Genomic DNA, 16132 nt, shown 5'->3' with positions numbered 1-16132 from the left:
TACCCCGTGGCTATGGCATGAGCTGGTTCGTAAGGAACCATCCGTTGAACGGTTTGGTGCACAAGAACTTACAGAACTTGAGGAAGAAATGGGATTTGAAACAAGTTTCATCACCCAGAGTGTGGATTAGCAGAGCGGCAGCTGTTGGCGACAACACATCTGGAAGGGCACCGTGGAGCGAGGCAGGGCTCATGCCGAACGGAGAACCACCACGTCCAAGAGGCACCAAGCCCTGCATCCCACAGACAGCCGGTACGGAGGGCACACCAAGCCAGGACCACGGCCCTGGTGGCCACAGCTCCGGCTGTGCCTGGGGCGTCTCGGGGCTCCCTCAGGCTTGGAGGCAGACGGTGCTGCAGGCAACGTGCTGCCAGCTTCGGAGAACTTCTGACCCTGGCCAAAGGGTGTGTAAGTGCTTCTGGTCCATGCGATGGAGACCAGCTCTGCTTTTCACCGGGCTTGTCTGCTCTTATAGCCAGACAGGGGTGGACTGGTTGTGAAGGACCTCTGGAGAGCAATCCAACCTCCTGCTCAGAGCAGGGCTGCCCTCTGAGCTCGAGCAGGTTTAGGGCCTCATCCAGGTGACAACTGAGTATCTCCAAGGATCGTAGAATCATAGAATGGTTTGGGTTGGAAGGGACCTTTAAAGGGCATCCAGTGCAGCCCCCTGCAGTGAGCAGGGACATCTGCAACTTGAGCAGGTTGCTCCCAGCCCCGTCCAACCTGACCTTGAGCATTTTCAGGGATGGGGCATCCACAACTCCTCTGGGCAGCCTGGGCCAGGGCCTCACCACCTTCAGAGTGAAGAATTCCTTCCTTCCATCTCATCTACATCTCCCCTCTTCCAGTCTAAAGCCCTCACCCCTTGTCCTGTCCCCCCAGGCCCTTGCACAAAGCCCCTCCCCAGCTCTCTCGCAGCCCCTCCAGGCCCTGGCAGCTGCTCTAAGCTCTCCCCGCAGCCTTCTCTTCCCCAGGCTGAGCAGCCCCAGCTCTCCCAGCCTCTCCTCCCAGCAGAGGGGTTCCAGCCCTCGCATCACTGCTGGGGCCTCCTCTGGCCCCGCTCCAGCAGCTCCAGCTCTGTCCTGTGCTGAGGGCTCCAGAGCTGGACGCAGGACTCCCGGGGGGTCTCAGCAGAGCGGGGCAGAGGGGCACAATCCCCTCCCTCACCCGCTGCCCACGGATGCCATGCACACATGGATGGCCAAGGATGGAGATACCCATCTCTCCGGTGCCTGCCGCAGGGCTGCACCACTCGCAGGACATCTTCTCCTAATATCCAACTGGAATTTCCCTGCTGCAGCTCATGCCCGTTGCCTCTGGTCCTGCTCCCGGGTACCAGGGAGAGTCTGGCTCCATCTTCTCCTCCCGTTAGGTAGCGCTGGGCAGAGAGGATCTCCACTTCGGCGCTCCCTGCTCCCGGCCAAACAAGCCTGGGTCTCATCCTCTCATTCCCCACGTGCTCCAGCCCCCAACCATGTTAATGCCCTGCACTGGGCTCACTCCAGTTTGTCAGCAACCCTCGTGTTACTCCAACCCTACTCCCTACAAGCACCCCAGAGCCCGATACCTGTCCCCAGTCAGGGACAGGGCACTTGGTCCTTTGTTTCTTTGCCTGCTGTCCTTCTCTCTCATTCCTTTTTGCATGCTGTGCCTACAAAAGCCCCTGTGGCATTACCAGCCCCCACCTCTCCATCGGCCCCCCCAATATCTCCATCTTCCAGGAGCTCCAGACTCTAACTGGGGAGATTTTCCTTCCTGAACCAGTGGCATCCTTCTCCGGGGGACGTGCAGGTGCCTGGCCGTACCTGGCTGAGCGCTCCTTGGTGGCTCCATGGCAGGACGGACGGGCATCCCAGGACATGCAGCCACACCAAACTTCTCCAGATCCACGACAGGAGGGCGCCTGGGCTTGGCCGGTCTCGCTCCCAGCGCCTTGACGTGTGGCAAAGGCTTCCTCCGAGGCAGAGCTGGGTGCCCCGCACCGCGGGGGCCTCCCGCAGCGTCCGAAGAGGCTGCAACCACTGCGCCCTTGGCAGGAACCGCTGGAGCACGCTTCTCTTTGGCAAGTGGCCGTGTCTGCTGGGCTGGGTTTCTCTGGGGGGGATCAGAGGTGGCTCCCACCTCCCTGTTCAATGTGTCTCCTCCTCCTGGCTTTGGAGGGGCTGGGGGGACACTGGTGTCTTGAGCAGTCCCCTTCTTCAGTCGCACCGTCCATCCCGGGGTCTCAGAGGCGGGAGGAGGAGGCGAACGCCGTCCCCTGCTCTGACCTTTACTGTGAGACGGAGAAGCCCTGCTGAAGTCCACCCTCCTGGTCCGGAGGGGCTCGGGAGGCAGCTCGCCCTTGGAGCCCGGCGCAGGCGTCTGTCCCGGCTCCGCTGCAGGGGATGCTGCAGAGCGGCTCTCCAGCCAGCCACCCGCTTCGGGAGGGTCTTTCCTGTTCCCTTGGAGCTTTGCCCGTAGGTGCCTCACCATGGCCTCTTTCCCCTCCAGATGTGTCTGCGACCATTAAGAAAAGCTCCAGTTAAAACACCGTGGAGGAGAACGAGTCCAAGACCCCTCTGGGGAACGCAGCATTTCTTCAGCGTGGCCTGACACTAAGCCTCCTCCGTGAAACGTGCTCTTGGCTCAAAGCGCTCCTGGAGCATGCCTGAGAAAACAACATTGGGCTGCACCAGATCGGGAACAGGTCCCACCACCGCAAGGGCATCCAGGAGGCATTTCATGGAGGTTTTTGGTCTGATCAACCCTTCGTCCACTACCAGGGACAACCAAAACAGAGGGACGGGGTGGGGGATTGTACCCTACTAGTGGGAAAGCTCCTGAAGGTAGAATTTGAGAATTGCCCAGGGGTCAGGTGAGAGCAACCTGCTTCGCCCTGGTCCTTGTTTCCAGGAAGCCCATGGTGAACCCCGGAGCTGGTGGAGGAGACCACGCAGAGCCTTCAGCGTCCCTCCCTGGGGGAAAAACCAGGCCGGTGGTACCGAAGCTCGTCCCGCCAAGGGCTGCGTGCGAAAGCAGAGCCCCAGAGGCAGCAGATCTGCCCTACTTTTCTGACCAGCGCGTTTCCTGTGCCGCTCGCACCATGCGAACTGGGACGCGCCGGCCCCGGCGCAGAGCAGAATGGCCCCAAAGCTCCTTTTTTCTGCAGCCTCCAGAGGAAGGCTGCCAGGAGGGGGCTGGATGACTTCTGTAGGACGAGTGCCAGGGTCGAGGTGTGGCAGAAAACTCAGGTGGGATGGGGTTACATTTTTCCTAAGCTTCCCAGATGGACGTTATGGGAAGGGAGGGATCATCTTGCCCTCCCCCATCTTTCTCCCATCCCCTTCTCCCCAGCCCACCGCGTCCCTTTGCGCCAGAGCTGGCTGCTCTGCCTGCTCTCGGCAAGCTGGCGGCTTTGATTTTGAAGTTCTCCTCCCTCTGGGATTTCAGTTTGGGTTTGTGCTTGCATAATTCTTTTGCTTTCACAACAGCAGGGTTAGTACGCAGAGGAGGCAGCGCAATAGTTTTACACATAACTGCTAAATGTGTATGTACCGAGATCAGTGCCCGTTCCCCTCGCAGCCCCGATTTCCCTGGTGAACGCTGCAAACGAGGCACCCCGAGAGCAGCCTGCGGTAAAGCAGCACGTGTTCGCTGTTTCCTGCACGCCGGGCAGGGGAGCTTTCATCCAAACTAGTGAAAAAAAAGGAACTTTTTCCAGATTCCCAAACGTGCTGCCGGGATTTTTGGCACCCGAATGATTCAGAGGTTCGTAACCATCACTTCTGGAGCTGTTCCGTGAGCTGGGACTGGCGCGGAGCCCTCGGGTGTGCCGGCGGGATGCAGCACCGCTGTCGCCACGCTCCGTTCCAGCTTTCCCAACACATTTTGCAGGGGTGGGCGCTCTCCTGGGCTCAGCGGCAGATCTCCCTTCACAGATTTTATATCCAGCCCAGCCTCACCCAGCAAATCTCGCGCTGAGCCCAGGAACTGGTCAGAGACCTTTGCAGCTCCGACCAGCTCAGGTACGGGAGGACTTTGGCTTCCAGGAGGAGCGAGGATCTCGGCAGGATCCAGCCACTCACAAGGACGCCGCCAAAGCCTTCCCGAGCAGGAGACACGGCTCTGCTCCCCACGCCCCGTCCCCACGTCCAGCGCAGCCCGGGTCCTCTCCTCACTCACCATTTTCCATCAGCCGACGCTTCCCTGCGAGCTCACCTCCTTTCTGGAGGCCACCGGAGGCATCCGAGCAGGAGAACCCGTGCAAGGTGAGCCTCTCCGGAGTCGCCCTCCCCTGAAACCAGAAGTTCTTTCCTAACGGTTGGCAAGAAGCTGTGTGCAACCCCAGGAAGTCGCTGTAGCCTGACGGTGAACCAGCCCGGGGAGAAGGAGGTGGAGGAGGAGGAGGAGGAGGAGCAGCTCTTGGTGCACCGCTACCTTGGACTCCGCTGCTGTTGGGGAGCTTGAAGCCCACCAAGCCCTGGTGTCGTCTAGAAAAGAGCCTGGGGTTGAGGGAGCGGCTCTGGGGTGCGAGGGACGCGCTGCTGCGAGGAGCGGGAGGGTGGGTTACGTTCTCGTCTGACGATGGCCGACGTGAACCTGCTGCGGGTCAGGTCCTCGGAGACATGGGGAGGGTGGTGGCGATTCGTGGGGGTCGGCCGCGCGCAGCCGAGCTCTGCAGGAGTGCTGGCGGGCTGGGGAGGGGGCTACGTCTTCCCAGCATATCCAGAACCGGGGGACCTTCTCCCCGTCGAAGACCCGAGCTCCGCCGGGAAGCGGGGGAAGCATCTGCGCGGCGTGATGCCGCGTTGGGCCCCGCGTTGGGCCGTCGCTGTGTCGAAACGTCCCGGTTTCACCGCTGATTGCCTCAGAGGCGGGAAGGGTCCGAGAGGCTGCTTTGATGCAGGAAAATAAAGAAATAAATAAGCTTAGACAATGCTTATGAAGACTTCGGTAATGCTAGTCTAGCTCAGCTTGGCAGATTCCTTAGCTTGGCAAATTCCTTAGCTTGGCAAATTCGTGAGCTCCGTGAATTTTGTAACTGTTTGAGTGATAAGGCTGGAAAGAAGAGCTCCAGAACGAGAAGTCTGCACCTCAAGCCGGCCGTAGCCAGCTCTGTAGTCTGGGTAAAGGCCAGGCAGTAGCTGAGCCTGCGTGAAGTTCAAAGCTTACTAGCGGTGACGAAGAGGAGTCCCCTATCTCCATCCCCACGACCCCCGACGACCACCCCAAGGAGGCACCACGCAAGCGCAGTTGAGAGGAGCTTATGGAAATGACTTCTTGGAACTAATTTTACTACGAGGCAGGAAAGCGTATGCATATACATAGGTGTATACGAATATGCAAAATGGAACTGTGTAAGTTACAGACGGCTTGGCGATGCTAACCCCCGTGCGCCCGGCGCTGAACAAAACACAGCTGCTGCAGTCGGGGGGCTGGGGAGTCCCATCTCCCCCGCAAGTCAGCGCCCAGCCCCGCGGCAGGGCCCCCGGCCCCCGGCCCCCCGGTGAGGGGCCCACCAGCAGCGCCCATGGCGGGCTGGAGGAGAAGACGGTGTGTCGGGGGAGGCCGTGGGTGGTGGTCCCCGGGGTGCTGCGGAGGGCGGGGGGTGCCCACGGCGGGTGCTGGCGGGCCGGGTCCCAGCGGGATGGAGGCGGGGGTCGGGGGGTCCCGCGGGGAGCCAGCACGGGGCGCGGGGCGGCTGGTGCCGGCCACCTGCTCCCCTCAGCAGGCACGGCCGCTCGTAACGCTTCGATCGTTCTCTGCGCCCCGAGGGGCTGGGAAGGAGCCGAGGGGCGGCGGGGGCGGGGGGCCCGGCCTGGAGCCCGGGGGTGGCGGCGGGCCCGGGGGCCGGGCCGAGCTCCGGGTGGAGCCTCCGCGGGGCCGGGCCCTGCCGCCCCCTCCACCCCCGCTCCCCGCGCAGGCGCGGCCCCGGGCGCGGGATGGCGGCGGCGGCGGCGGCGGCGGGGCCGGGGGCGGCGGCAGAGGCGGCGGCGGGGCCGGGGGAGGAGGCAGCGGCGGGGCCGGGGCCGGGAGTGGCCCGCCTGGCCCGGCTGCCGCTGTCGCGGGTGAAGGCGCTGATGAAGGCGGACCCGGACGTCAGCCAGGCCAGCCAGGAGGCCGTCTTCGTCCTGGCGCGGGCCGCGGTGAGCGGCGGCGGGGGGGGCCGGGCTGAGGGGGGCGGCTGGGCCCGCGGAGCCCCGGGGGGGGCCCGGGTCCCTCCCCCGAGCGTGGCCGCTCCGGCCCGGGCCCGCCGAGGGCCTCCACTGGGCCCGCTGCCGGGCCTTCTCCCGGGCCCGCTGCCGGGCCTCCCCCCGGGGCCCGATGCCGGGCCTTCCCCCGGGCCCGCTGCCGGGCCTCCCCCCGGGCCCGCTGCCGGGCCTCCCCCCGGGCCCGCTGCCGGGCCTTCCCTCGGGCCCGCTGCCGGGCCTTCCCCCGGGCCCGCTGCCGGGCCTCCCCCGGGCCTGCTGCAGCTGGGTGCTGGGTGCAGACCCCTCTGCCCCTCGGAAGGGTCCCCGGGGAGCAGCGGGAGGGGGCTGTCCCCGGCCAGAGGAGCCATCTCCATCCAGCTCTCGGCCTTCCCTTCTCCCTCGTTGCCTCTTGCGCGTTGTCACCATCCAACGGTTCCGTTCGTTCTCTTCAGAGCCGTCGCTCGGAACGGGACGTGTTAGGATGCGGGCTCTGGGTTCTTCCCGAAGCCTTGTAGGCGCCTTCCTTTCCTCCACGTGTGCTCTCGCCCCTCGCTCATCCCCTGTCTTGGTTTTGCCTTGCAGGAGTTGTTCGTTGAAACCCTTGCCAAGGATGCCTACGTGTACGCGCAGCAAAGCAAAAGGAAAACCCTGCAGAGAAAAGACCTGGGTACGAGGGCGCGTGCTGGGCTCTCCTCCGCGGAGGGTCGCTGGCGTGGGGTGTCGTACCCCCCATCCCGCTGTGATGAGGCGGGCGTGGGTGCTTGTCTGTCTTTCTCTGAAGACGGGAGAGAAAAACTTCTACCAAATATTAGGCTGATGATTTCACACACCAGCTCCAAAACAAGTAAACCTCGCTGAAACTGGGCACTGTGATTAAATTCGCACGCCACTGAAGCAGATGCTCGCGTGGAGTCTGTGTATCTACGGTAATTGTTTTCTCTCTGCTTTGCAGATAACGCCATTGAAGCTATTGACGAGTTCGCTTTTTTGGAAGGTGAGTTTCTGCGTGGTTTCACTTGGTTCCAGTATTTTGTGTAATCTTGGGAGAGAAAGAGCTGAATAATTTACAGAGCCCTCCGTGTCGACATCTTTAACAATTAATAGTGTGACTTGTTACGCCCCGCTCTGAGGGTGAAACTCAAACCAAGGGGACTCAGCAAGTACAACACTTTTTAGCTAGGCTTGATTTTACGTGTGTGTGATTTGCTTAAGCTTTAAAAAGTTACCGCATATTCCTTTGGCAGCTTGTAAACAAGTTTCATTTGTTCACATAACTGTATTTCTGATTCCTGAGACTATAATTTTTTTTTTTTTCCATTTTTAGGTACTTTGGACTGAGCTGGACAGAAACGGAGCTCTCTGGAGAAAGGGACTGCGGAGGTGGACGTGGGGTGGAAAACAGGACGTCGAGAGTTCCAAAATAGTTCCTAGAACCGAGACACTGAAATGGCGACCATAATATTTTGTATAAAGGTTAAGTTGTAATAAGTTCTTTATTTAAAATGCATATTTTTTCACAAGTATTTTGTATGTCGCTTGACTGTGCCCTGCCGCCACGGTGAGGACTGCTCTCCCGCTTCGGGCCGGTCGCGCAGCCGCTGCTCGGAGCAGCAGTCCCTGCCTCTCCACATGCTCTGCGGTGCCACAGAGCTGGGGATGGAGAGGGGCTCGGCTCGGATGCCCAGGCACGGGGATTTTTTTTTTATGGAAATGTATTTTTCTTTGTATATGTTTGTTTCTTGGCCACACACAATTAAATTTTGTTGTTGTTGTTGAAGAGCTGTGCTGATTTCTCCTCTGTGCTGCTGGGATGAACGGAATGGTGTTCCTGTAGCACTGTGGTGAAGGGTGCCTGCTAATAGCATTTTGCTTTTGCTAATTGTTTCCTCGAGGCAACTCTCCTCCAGGAACTATGTGTGAGCTCCAGGGAGCCTTGGCTTGTTCCTGGGGCTGTATGGCTTCCGCAGATTTTTGTGATTGGTATGCCTGTCAGTAATTGTAGCCACCCCCCCACCCCCCTTTTGAAAGCCAGGCTGGCGTCAGATGCGTTACGCTGCTGTCACTGTTCTTTTGTGCGCTCTTGTTCTTGAATCTGGCAAAAAAAAATTTCCCTTGGAACCGGGTCTGTTCCCTGCCACGTGCACTTGGCCAAGTCCGTGCAGAGATCCTAACTTTTGTAACTGAGAGCCGCAGGCAGCAAGCGTTCAGGACGTACTGCTGCCCTCGGCGTGCCCAGCGTGTCTGTGAGACCCCTTGCAGCACGCAGGCACCATCGGTGCCTCTGCTGCTCCCAGGGCTCCGGGCACCAGGACTTCCCTGCGTGTGTTGAACAAGCCAGAGAGAAAGATGCCTCCTCTTGGCACCGGGGCTCGGTCATGCTGAGAAGAGGCAAAGCCGGAGCTGCAGGCCTCTCCGTGCGGTCGCGGGGAACACGCTGTCGTTGCTGGTGTGGCTGAGTCCTGCTGCGTTGTCGTCTTTATCAAAGAGCCAGCTTTGGTCTCAGTTTTGGTGTGGCGGAGGGGCAAAAAGGGTCATCCCTAGATAAAAAGGCCATTGAAGGCGGTGAGCGAGGATGAAGGATGCATGTTCCTTTCAAATGAGGGGACGTGAAAGTGGCTCGAGCCGCCACAAAATTAGTTTGAAAGTGGTGGGAAGAACAAAGACCCCCAAGGGATCTTCCTCAGGCTGGGCGCAAAACCAATTGCTCTCCAGAAACACTCTGAAGTTTGCTTGAAGCCTGTAGACGCTTGGGGAGATGCCGTCCCTGCCCGGGCGGCTCAGGCGTTTGCTCAGATCACGATCTGGAGGCGTTTGCCAGCGATATGCGAGCCCATTTGTCTGCCGAGGGAGGGCCCGGTGTAAGAGCCGGAGATGGCGGCGACCTTGCTGCCTTTCCCCAGGTGTGGTATGCAGGACCCACTAGCTGCAGTCGTCTTCGCAGGGCTCTTCCATGCTTCCATCTTTGCCAGTAAGTTCCTTTTTCCTTCTCACTGCCTTTGGCGCTGCTTTGGCCTCTTGCATGGGAGAGAAAAGGGCTGTGTGCAAGGCTGTGCATGGGCTTCATTTGTATCTGGTGCTTCTGTGTGGGCACGGTGTGTGTTTCGTACGGTGCTTTGCTGCGAGCAGCATGGAGGAGTGTCTGCACGTAGTGAAGAATTTGGAGTTTGTCTTGGAGGAAGACGCTGTGCAGGAGTCTTTGTGGAGTTTAATGCCTGTGAGCTACTTTGTGCTGTGTGAGATTACTCCTCTCACCCGAGCTGGCACTGCAGTAACGTGGAAGTAGAAGAGAGCAGGGGACTGGTGTCCTAAGATAAATCACTGATAAACTCAGCCTTTTCTTGGTGTAGTTAATCAGATACAGGGTGTTTAGCCCAACTAGCCAGGTCTGAGCAGTCAGATGGGCCATGTCCATTCATAACTGCTCTAAATCTCTTCCTTGCGCTGAAGCCATTGGGTCTCAGTGGCTGGAGGCTTCTGCTCAGGCTCGGTGCCTCCTCCCAGCTTGAGCAGGGAAGCTGGTGAATTATAACTGGGCTCATGCTGGGCTTGGTGGTTTGTGACTGCAGGTGCTGGAGCCGTCGGCAGAGAGGACGAGCGAGGGAACCTGTTTGCAGAGAGGGGCTGCTGCAGGAGGCAGAGCCATTTCCTCCATGTCGGGCATGGTGAGTTCCCCCTTCGCCCGCCAGAAGCCTGGATCCCTTAAGCTTCCCTGCTCACATCCCACCCATCACCCCTCAGATCTTTCTTTGTGTTGGAATTATCCTAGTGACTTCTTCCTCGGGGAATTAAGGACAGAAATACGCTGGGGACTTGTCGCCCAGATAACCCAGCGCTTCCAGCGTGTTTTGTAGAACAGGAACTGATGAGTAGCCTGGCCCCGAGGTCTGTTCATCTCCACGAAAGAGGCTTCGTTTTCTGTACTGATATTCTGCAGTGTGGTTGAATTCTGCGTTTGAATTCTGCGTTTGCCTCTGGTACGGCATAAGTTCAGGACTACTGCAGACTCCTGGTTCCCAGGGTGAACGTTGGAAGGGCTGTCAGCAAGACAACAGGGTGTCCTGACCTTACTGTGCGGAGAAAGTAGGAAACAGCTCCACTTGCTCACCAGAAAAAGGTCTGTGGCCTTCAGGAGTAGCCTTTGGTCTCAGTTCCCCTCACAGCAGCAGTGAGGCTACCCAAAATGAGCCTCGGCTGATTTTAGCACAGATGTGTGGAAATGGCTTTAAACTGTGTGGCCTGAAGTCTGAGGTTTCTGGGGGGGGTTTCAGTGCATGAGAGCAGCACTTGTACAAATTCAGCATTTAGTGTTTTGTCGTGGTTAAGCCCCAGCTGGCAGCTGGGACCACACAGCCACTCGGTCACTCCTCCCTCACCCCAGTCGGACGGGGAGGAGAATGGACAAAAAGTAAAACTCCCAGGCTGAAATGAAGATGGTTTAATAGGACAGCAAAAGGAAGAGAGAATAATAAGAACAACAACAACAAATATACAAACCAAGTAATGCACGATACGTTTTCTTACTGCTCGGTGGTCGATTGCCGTCCTGAGCAGCAATCCCAGACCCCTGCCCCCCGGCCAACCCCTGTTTATCGCTGCGTGTGCCGTCTGTGGTATGGAGTAGTCCTTTGGCCAGCTTGTCCTCTCTGTGCTCCCCTTCAGCTTCTATGGGAAGCCGGAAAGAAAGGCCTTGACTGAATATAGGCATTATCTAGCAACAACTAAAACCCATATCAACGTTATTCTCATACCAAACCCAAAACTCAGCAGCTACTAGGAAGAAAATTAACTCTTATCGCAGCTGAAACCAGGACATGTTTGCAAAATACCAGGTTCTAACGTGAACGGTGGGAGGTATAAAATGACCATATCCGAATGAAGAACTGTCACATGCAGTGACAGCTTGTCATCTCCAGCGGAAACAACTTTGGAAGAGTAAATAATGATGACAATAGTGAAAATAGTAATAGATAGTGATAAAAATAATGAAGGTGGCCTGTATCGCTGCGGGGGTGGGAGAGCTGGGGTTATCTGCTGCCTGCGGCCGTGCTGTGGGTGAGGAGCATCCCCGAGGATCAGCACTGGGAATGGCCGGTAGACTGCACGTTGCTACCTGGCCGGCTGCTCCCTCGCTGCCCTGGGCGAGGAAATCCTCGAGCAGCTAGCAGCAGCTGTGGCCCGAAGGCGAGGTGGGAATGTCCCTGCGTATTTCCCGGTGTCGTGCGGCGTGGTGACAGGGGCTGTCTCTTGCGCTGACACTGGAGATCAGTTTCGAAAGCGATGCAGAACGGCAGTTTTGCAGCAGACGCTGGTTCTGCAGCTCCCGCAGGTTGGAGCAAATGAGCTGCGGTGGAGTTGGACTCGGCAGTGGGTGCTTTAAGGCCAGTTTTCTTCCCTGTTGTGTGATGAAATGAGGATTTACATCAGTCAACCCTTGGAGTACGGACAGCATTTCTGGGGAAAAATAGTTCATTTTAGAATGATTTCCAGAAGAAACAGCCGTTAGCCGATACCCACCGATACTCTGCAAACTCAAGATGCCGCAGAGTAAACCGGTCTACAGCTGGGTGCCGCGGTCCCGTGTCTCCCCTCTCCCCACAGCCGTTCCCGCCTGCCCGTCCTCTGCCTGTGGTGTGGACGTGCCAATGCGACAGGTTTGGGGAGCTGTGGAGCTGGGATTTGGCAGCGAGCCGGGCGGGTTTGTTTTCTGCTCAAGCAGCTCCGTGAACAGGTTCACCGGGCTCCAGGCGAGGGGGGCTGGGCTGCTCTTTCTGCCCCGAATCCGCCGGGTGCTCAGGCTTGTTCAGTGCGTTCAAGGGCTGCAGCTCAGCGCTTTCCCTTTGCTGATCAATGTGTTCGTCTGTTCTCACCCCATCCATCGGGAGCTCACTAAAGAGTATAAAACCTCCTGTTACCTAGTGGATTGTTAATTGCATTCTTTTTATTCTGTAGTGCATTTGCCAGTCTAATATGAAATGTTTTTCTTCTGGTCTGCAAACAGAGTAGACACGCCTGCAGCGCTAGTGAAGGGTTTTCTCTCTGGGACTTCTCCCAGGCAGACTTCCAGGGGTGGACCGTGTCTGTTCGGCCAGTTTTGTGTTGTATTCGGCCCTGGTTTGAGCGTGGGCCTCCCCAGCATCACGCAAACAGCGCGGAGTAAACCTTTTGTCAGTGCTGTGGGTCGCAGATGTCTCTGGCAGTCCTGTGAGCGTGGACGTTGGGAGGTGCCGGTCCAGCTGCCTGTCCCAGCGGATCAGCTCCCCCCAGCCCGGCCTCCTGGGGCTCCCCAGACACTCGTCCGTGCTCGATTTCCTCAGAAGCCAGAAGGTGAGAAAAGTGTGTTTGTGTCATCCCCGCAGCTGGAGCGATTGGGTCTGGGCAAAGGTCATACACTGATGCCTGCGGCTGTGATTTTATACGTGCTTTAAAATCACAGAATCACAGAATGTTCAGGGCTGGCAGGGCCCTCTGTGGGTCCCCCAGCCCAACCCCCTGCCCAAGCAGGGTCACCCAGAGCAGGCTGCACAGCACCGCGGCCAGGCGGGGCTGGAATATCCCCAGAGAAGGAGACTCCACAGCCTCCCTGGGCAGCCTGGGCCAGGGCTCCGGCACCCTCAGAGGGAAGAAGTTCTTCCTCGGGTTCAGCTGGAGCTTCCTCTGCTCCAGTTTGTGCCCGTTGCCCCTTGTCCTGTCGCTGGGCACCACTGAACAGAGTCTGGCCCCGTCCTCCTGACCCCCACCCTGCAGATATTTATACATATATATACCTGGTTTGGCTCCTGCGTGGCAGAACACCCATCACTGAGTGTCTTGCCCTTCCTGAGCCAGCAAGCAGTAGGATGTGCAGGCGAGACGAATGGAAGCCATCCGGCAAAGCCGAACACCTCGCAGCAGAGGAAGGGCCAGGGTTCAGCTGAAGGGCTGTCACGGGGAGGCAGCACGTCGCGTTGCTCGCGGACACAAAACCGTGGCAAACGCAAAGGGAAGCAAATCAAATCCCAAAGAAAGAAGAAACCCCTGCTTTGTGCAGGCAGAGAGGGAGGAAACAGTTCACTGTCATCTGCTGTACGTGAGAGCCGGTGCACTGTGTGTAGAGGGGTTGGAGGCCTTTTTCTGCCTGGTTGAGCAAAACTGGCAGGACCTGTGATTTCCTGACAAATGTCTGGCCTTGGAGGTGCTGATGTCATTCTCTTACCACGTGCCATGTGTCACTCCTAGGAGACACTGGAAGGAGCCTCTGTGTTTGGGGACACAGCTGTGCACGGGCCGCAATGCTCTCCTTGTCCTGGGAGAGCTGATGTTGCCGAAAGTCCCATCTCCACCAGGATAACCAGCCCTGGAGAGGGAATGGAAACAAGTTCTGCAGGGTATGCTCGCGTGCGTCCTGTGAGCGTTCACCCGGGGGGCTGTAACTGTGAAAGGTCTTGCTGCCGCTCGTCCCACTGTTGTCACCGCTGCGGCACTGCTGGTGCAACATCTTCCAGGCAGGCAGGTCCACATTCGCTCCCCGGACCTGTCATCACGCTCACCCTCTGGATCAGGAGCCTGGTGTGAAGTGAGGGCTGCTTTAGCCAATATAGCTTCATGGAATCATGGAATGGTTTGCGTTGGAAGGGACCTTAAAGCTCACCTCGTTCCAACCCCCCTGCCATGGGCAGGGCCCCCTTCCACCAGCCCAGGGTGCTCCCAGCCGCGTCCAACCTGGCCTTGAGCTCTGCCAGGGAGGGGGCAGCCACAGCTCCTCTGGGCAGCCTGGGCCAGGGCCTCACCACCCTCACCGGAAAGAATTCCTTCCTTCCATCTCATCTACATCTCCCCTCTTCCAGTCTAAAGCCCTCACCCCTTGTCCTGTCCCCCCAGGCCCTTGCACAAAGCCCCTCCCCAGCTCTCTCGCAGGCCCCGTTCAGGTCCTGGAAGGCTGATTTATCTGATTGTGGCAGGGTTTGGGGGAATAACCAGTTCTGATAGCAACGTGTCCCTGGGAAGAGCAGCACCCCAGCAGCGCCGTGCGGCAGGGGAGTAAAAGCTGGGTCAGTTCTAGGTCAGAAGAGGTTTTTGTCAGGGAGCTGGTGCTGGGCGTTGTTCTCCACGACCTGTCCTTACCAGTGTACGTGCCGCTTGCACTGTTGTGCGCAGCGGCAGGTCCGGTGCCCCGCCACGCCGGGAGCCCCGCGCTCCTGCCCTGCGGGTTCCTGCTGCCCGCGTGCGCGTGGAGCGGCTCCTGCTCTGCGAAGGCCTTCGGGAGGTGGAGGTGGTGGATGGCTGGCACTGCGGCACGTGCCCCGAGGAACGTCTCCGTCTCCCAGCTCTGAAAACCTTTCCAGACTCTCCCTGGGAGGTGACGGTCGACGTGGGGAAATGCTCTGACCCGACCTACGGTGCAGGTATAGGAATGATGGATTCCCTCCAGGAATACGGGGATGAGCCCTTCTGGGTGACCAGCACCAACATCAGAGCTCAGAGCCTGATCTAGCAGCGCTCTGGTCTGCTACACGAACCCTCTTTGCCCTGGGTGGGAGTGGGAAGGTGTTTTGTGCTGTCGGGGTTTGGTTTTCTTTTCCCTCCTGTTGCCGGGCGCTTACAGCACAGGGCTGTGGGTGGAGTGGTAATTCTGCACCCCTGTACATGGTTTGAGGGTGGAAATACAACCACGTGTTACGGGGAGGTGTCCTCTAACCGGAGATCTCATCATCAGAGTAACCCAGGCTGGGAGGGACCTCTGGGGTCCAACATGTCCCCTCAAAGCAAGAAAAACAACCTGATGAGAAAAGCTCTGCTGAAAACAGACCATCTAGCAACCACTAAAAAGTGAAGTTTCCTCTCTGACAGGCTGCAATGCCCTTCCACCTCGGCACCAGTGAGCTGCACTGATGCTTCGAAAATCACTGGGGAATGGAAACTCCAAACTAAGTTGTTCCAGACAGGTCAAAACCTTCCACTGGGACAAAGCGGAACTGGTGCGTCCTGAACTGGTGTGCTGTCTTGTGAGATCACCCATAAAATAACCCGAGAGCCACGTCAGTGAAGATGAACTCATCCATTTTTACTAGAATGGAAAGTCGTACTGAAATTATTTTCCACAACTGCGTGATGAAATCAGTTCTGGAATTTGCTGATGTCATTTTATCGGCATTTCTGCATCTAAGAGCGTCCTGTTGAAACCTTCTGGGCAGCGACTGCTGGGACACGGCTGTACAGCAGCCACTAGAGAGGGACAGAGACCGACGCGAGTCCTGATGCGAGCTGGAAATCGGGCAGGGGCCTGAGCTGGAGGGGCTGGGGGAGCCGGGTGGGTGCTGGAGAGCGCAGAACCCCCAGGGTCGGAGGGGCTGGGGGAGCCGGGTGGGTGCTGGAGAGCGCAGAAGCCCCAGGGTCCGGGCACAGCATCCCGCAGCCCCGCGGCCTCTGCGCGCCCGGCGAGTGGAAGAGAGAATTAGGCGGTGTGAAATGCTTTCTTCCAGAGGTGGGAGAATCAGCATTTACCTCCAGACGTGCGACTGGGAGGTGCTGGGCGAGGCGGTGGTCCCCGGGTGGCTCATTCAGCGGTAATGGCCCAGGGCTGGGCAATGTGGACTCGCCCCCAGCTTTGCCCCTGCCCTCGGGCGGGTCTCGGCACTTTCCTTCTGGGGTTCCCCCGCAGAGTCAGGCTGACACTTTCAGCCTCACGTTAAAGGCTGGACGTGTCCGAGGAGAGAGGGATCTGGAGAAGGATGTGAAAATCTCGCCCAGAAATACTTGGCTTCCAGAAATTGGTTGTCATTTTGTGTCCCCCCCTGTAAAGTGTCCCAGAGAGATCTGCTCTCAGAAAATGATGTCCCTGCTCATGGCAGGGCGCTGGAACCAGATGGTCTTTAAGGTCCCTTCCAACCCAAACCATTCTATGATTCTATGAAATGCTTTTCCCTCCCCTGAAACACAGCCCCATCCTGGAGCACAGAGATGTCCCCCAGCAGCGGGTGGAGGAG

The 16132-nt window shown here is 58.3% G+C and overlaps 1 protein-coding gene across 1 annotated transcript; it reads left to right on the top strand.

The window, feature by feature from the left end:
- The first annotated feature begins 5358 nt into the window (after positions 1–5358).
- Positions 5359–7947, top strand: POLE4 (DNA polymerase epsilon 4, accessory subunit). Its single transcript, XM_075444111.1, has 5 exons — positions 5359–5549; positions 5903–6125; positions 6753–6837; positions 7123–7164; positions 7495–7947. The coding sequence occupies exons 1-5, from the start codon at positions 5359–5361 to the stop codon at positions 7506–7508; spliced, it is 555 nt and encodes a 184-aa protein (XP_075300226.1). The 3' UTR covers positions 7509–7947.
- The last annotated feature ends 8185 nt before the right edge of the window (positions 7948–16132 follow it).

This window comes from Opisthocomus hoazin, chromosome 27 (assembly GCF_030867145.1).
Source record: "Opisthocomus hoazin isolate bOpiHoa1 chromosome 27, bOpiHoa1.hap1, whole genome shotgun sequence".
NCBI lineage: Eukaryota > Metazoa > Chordata > Aves > Opisthocomiformes > Opisthocomidae > Opisthocomus > Opisthocomus hoazin.
Note: the sequence above shows the minus strand (reverse complement) of the source record. Positions and strands in the feature narration are given on the sequence as shown.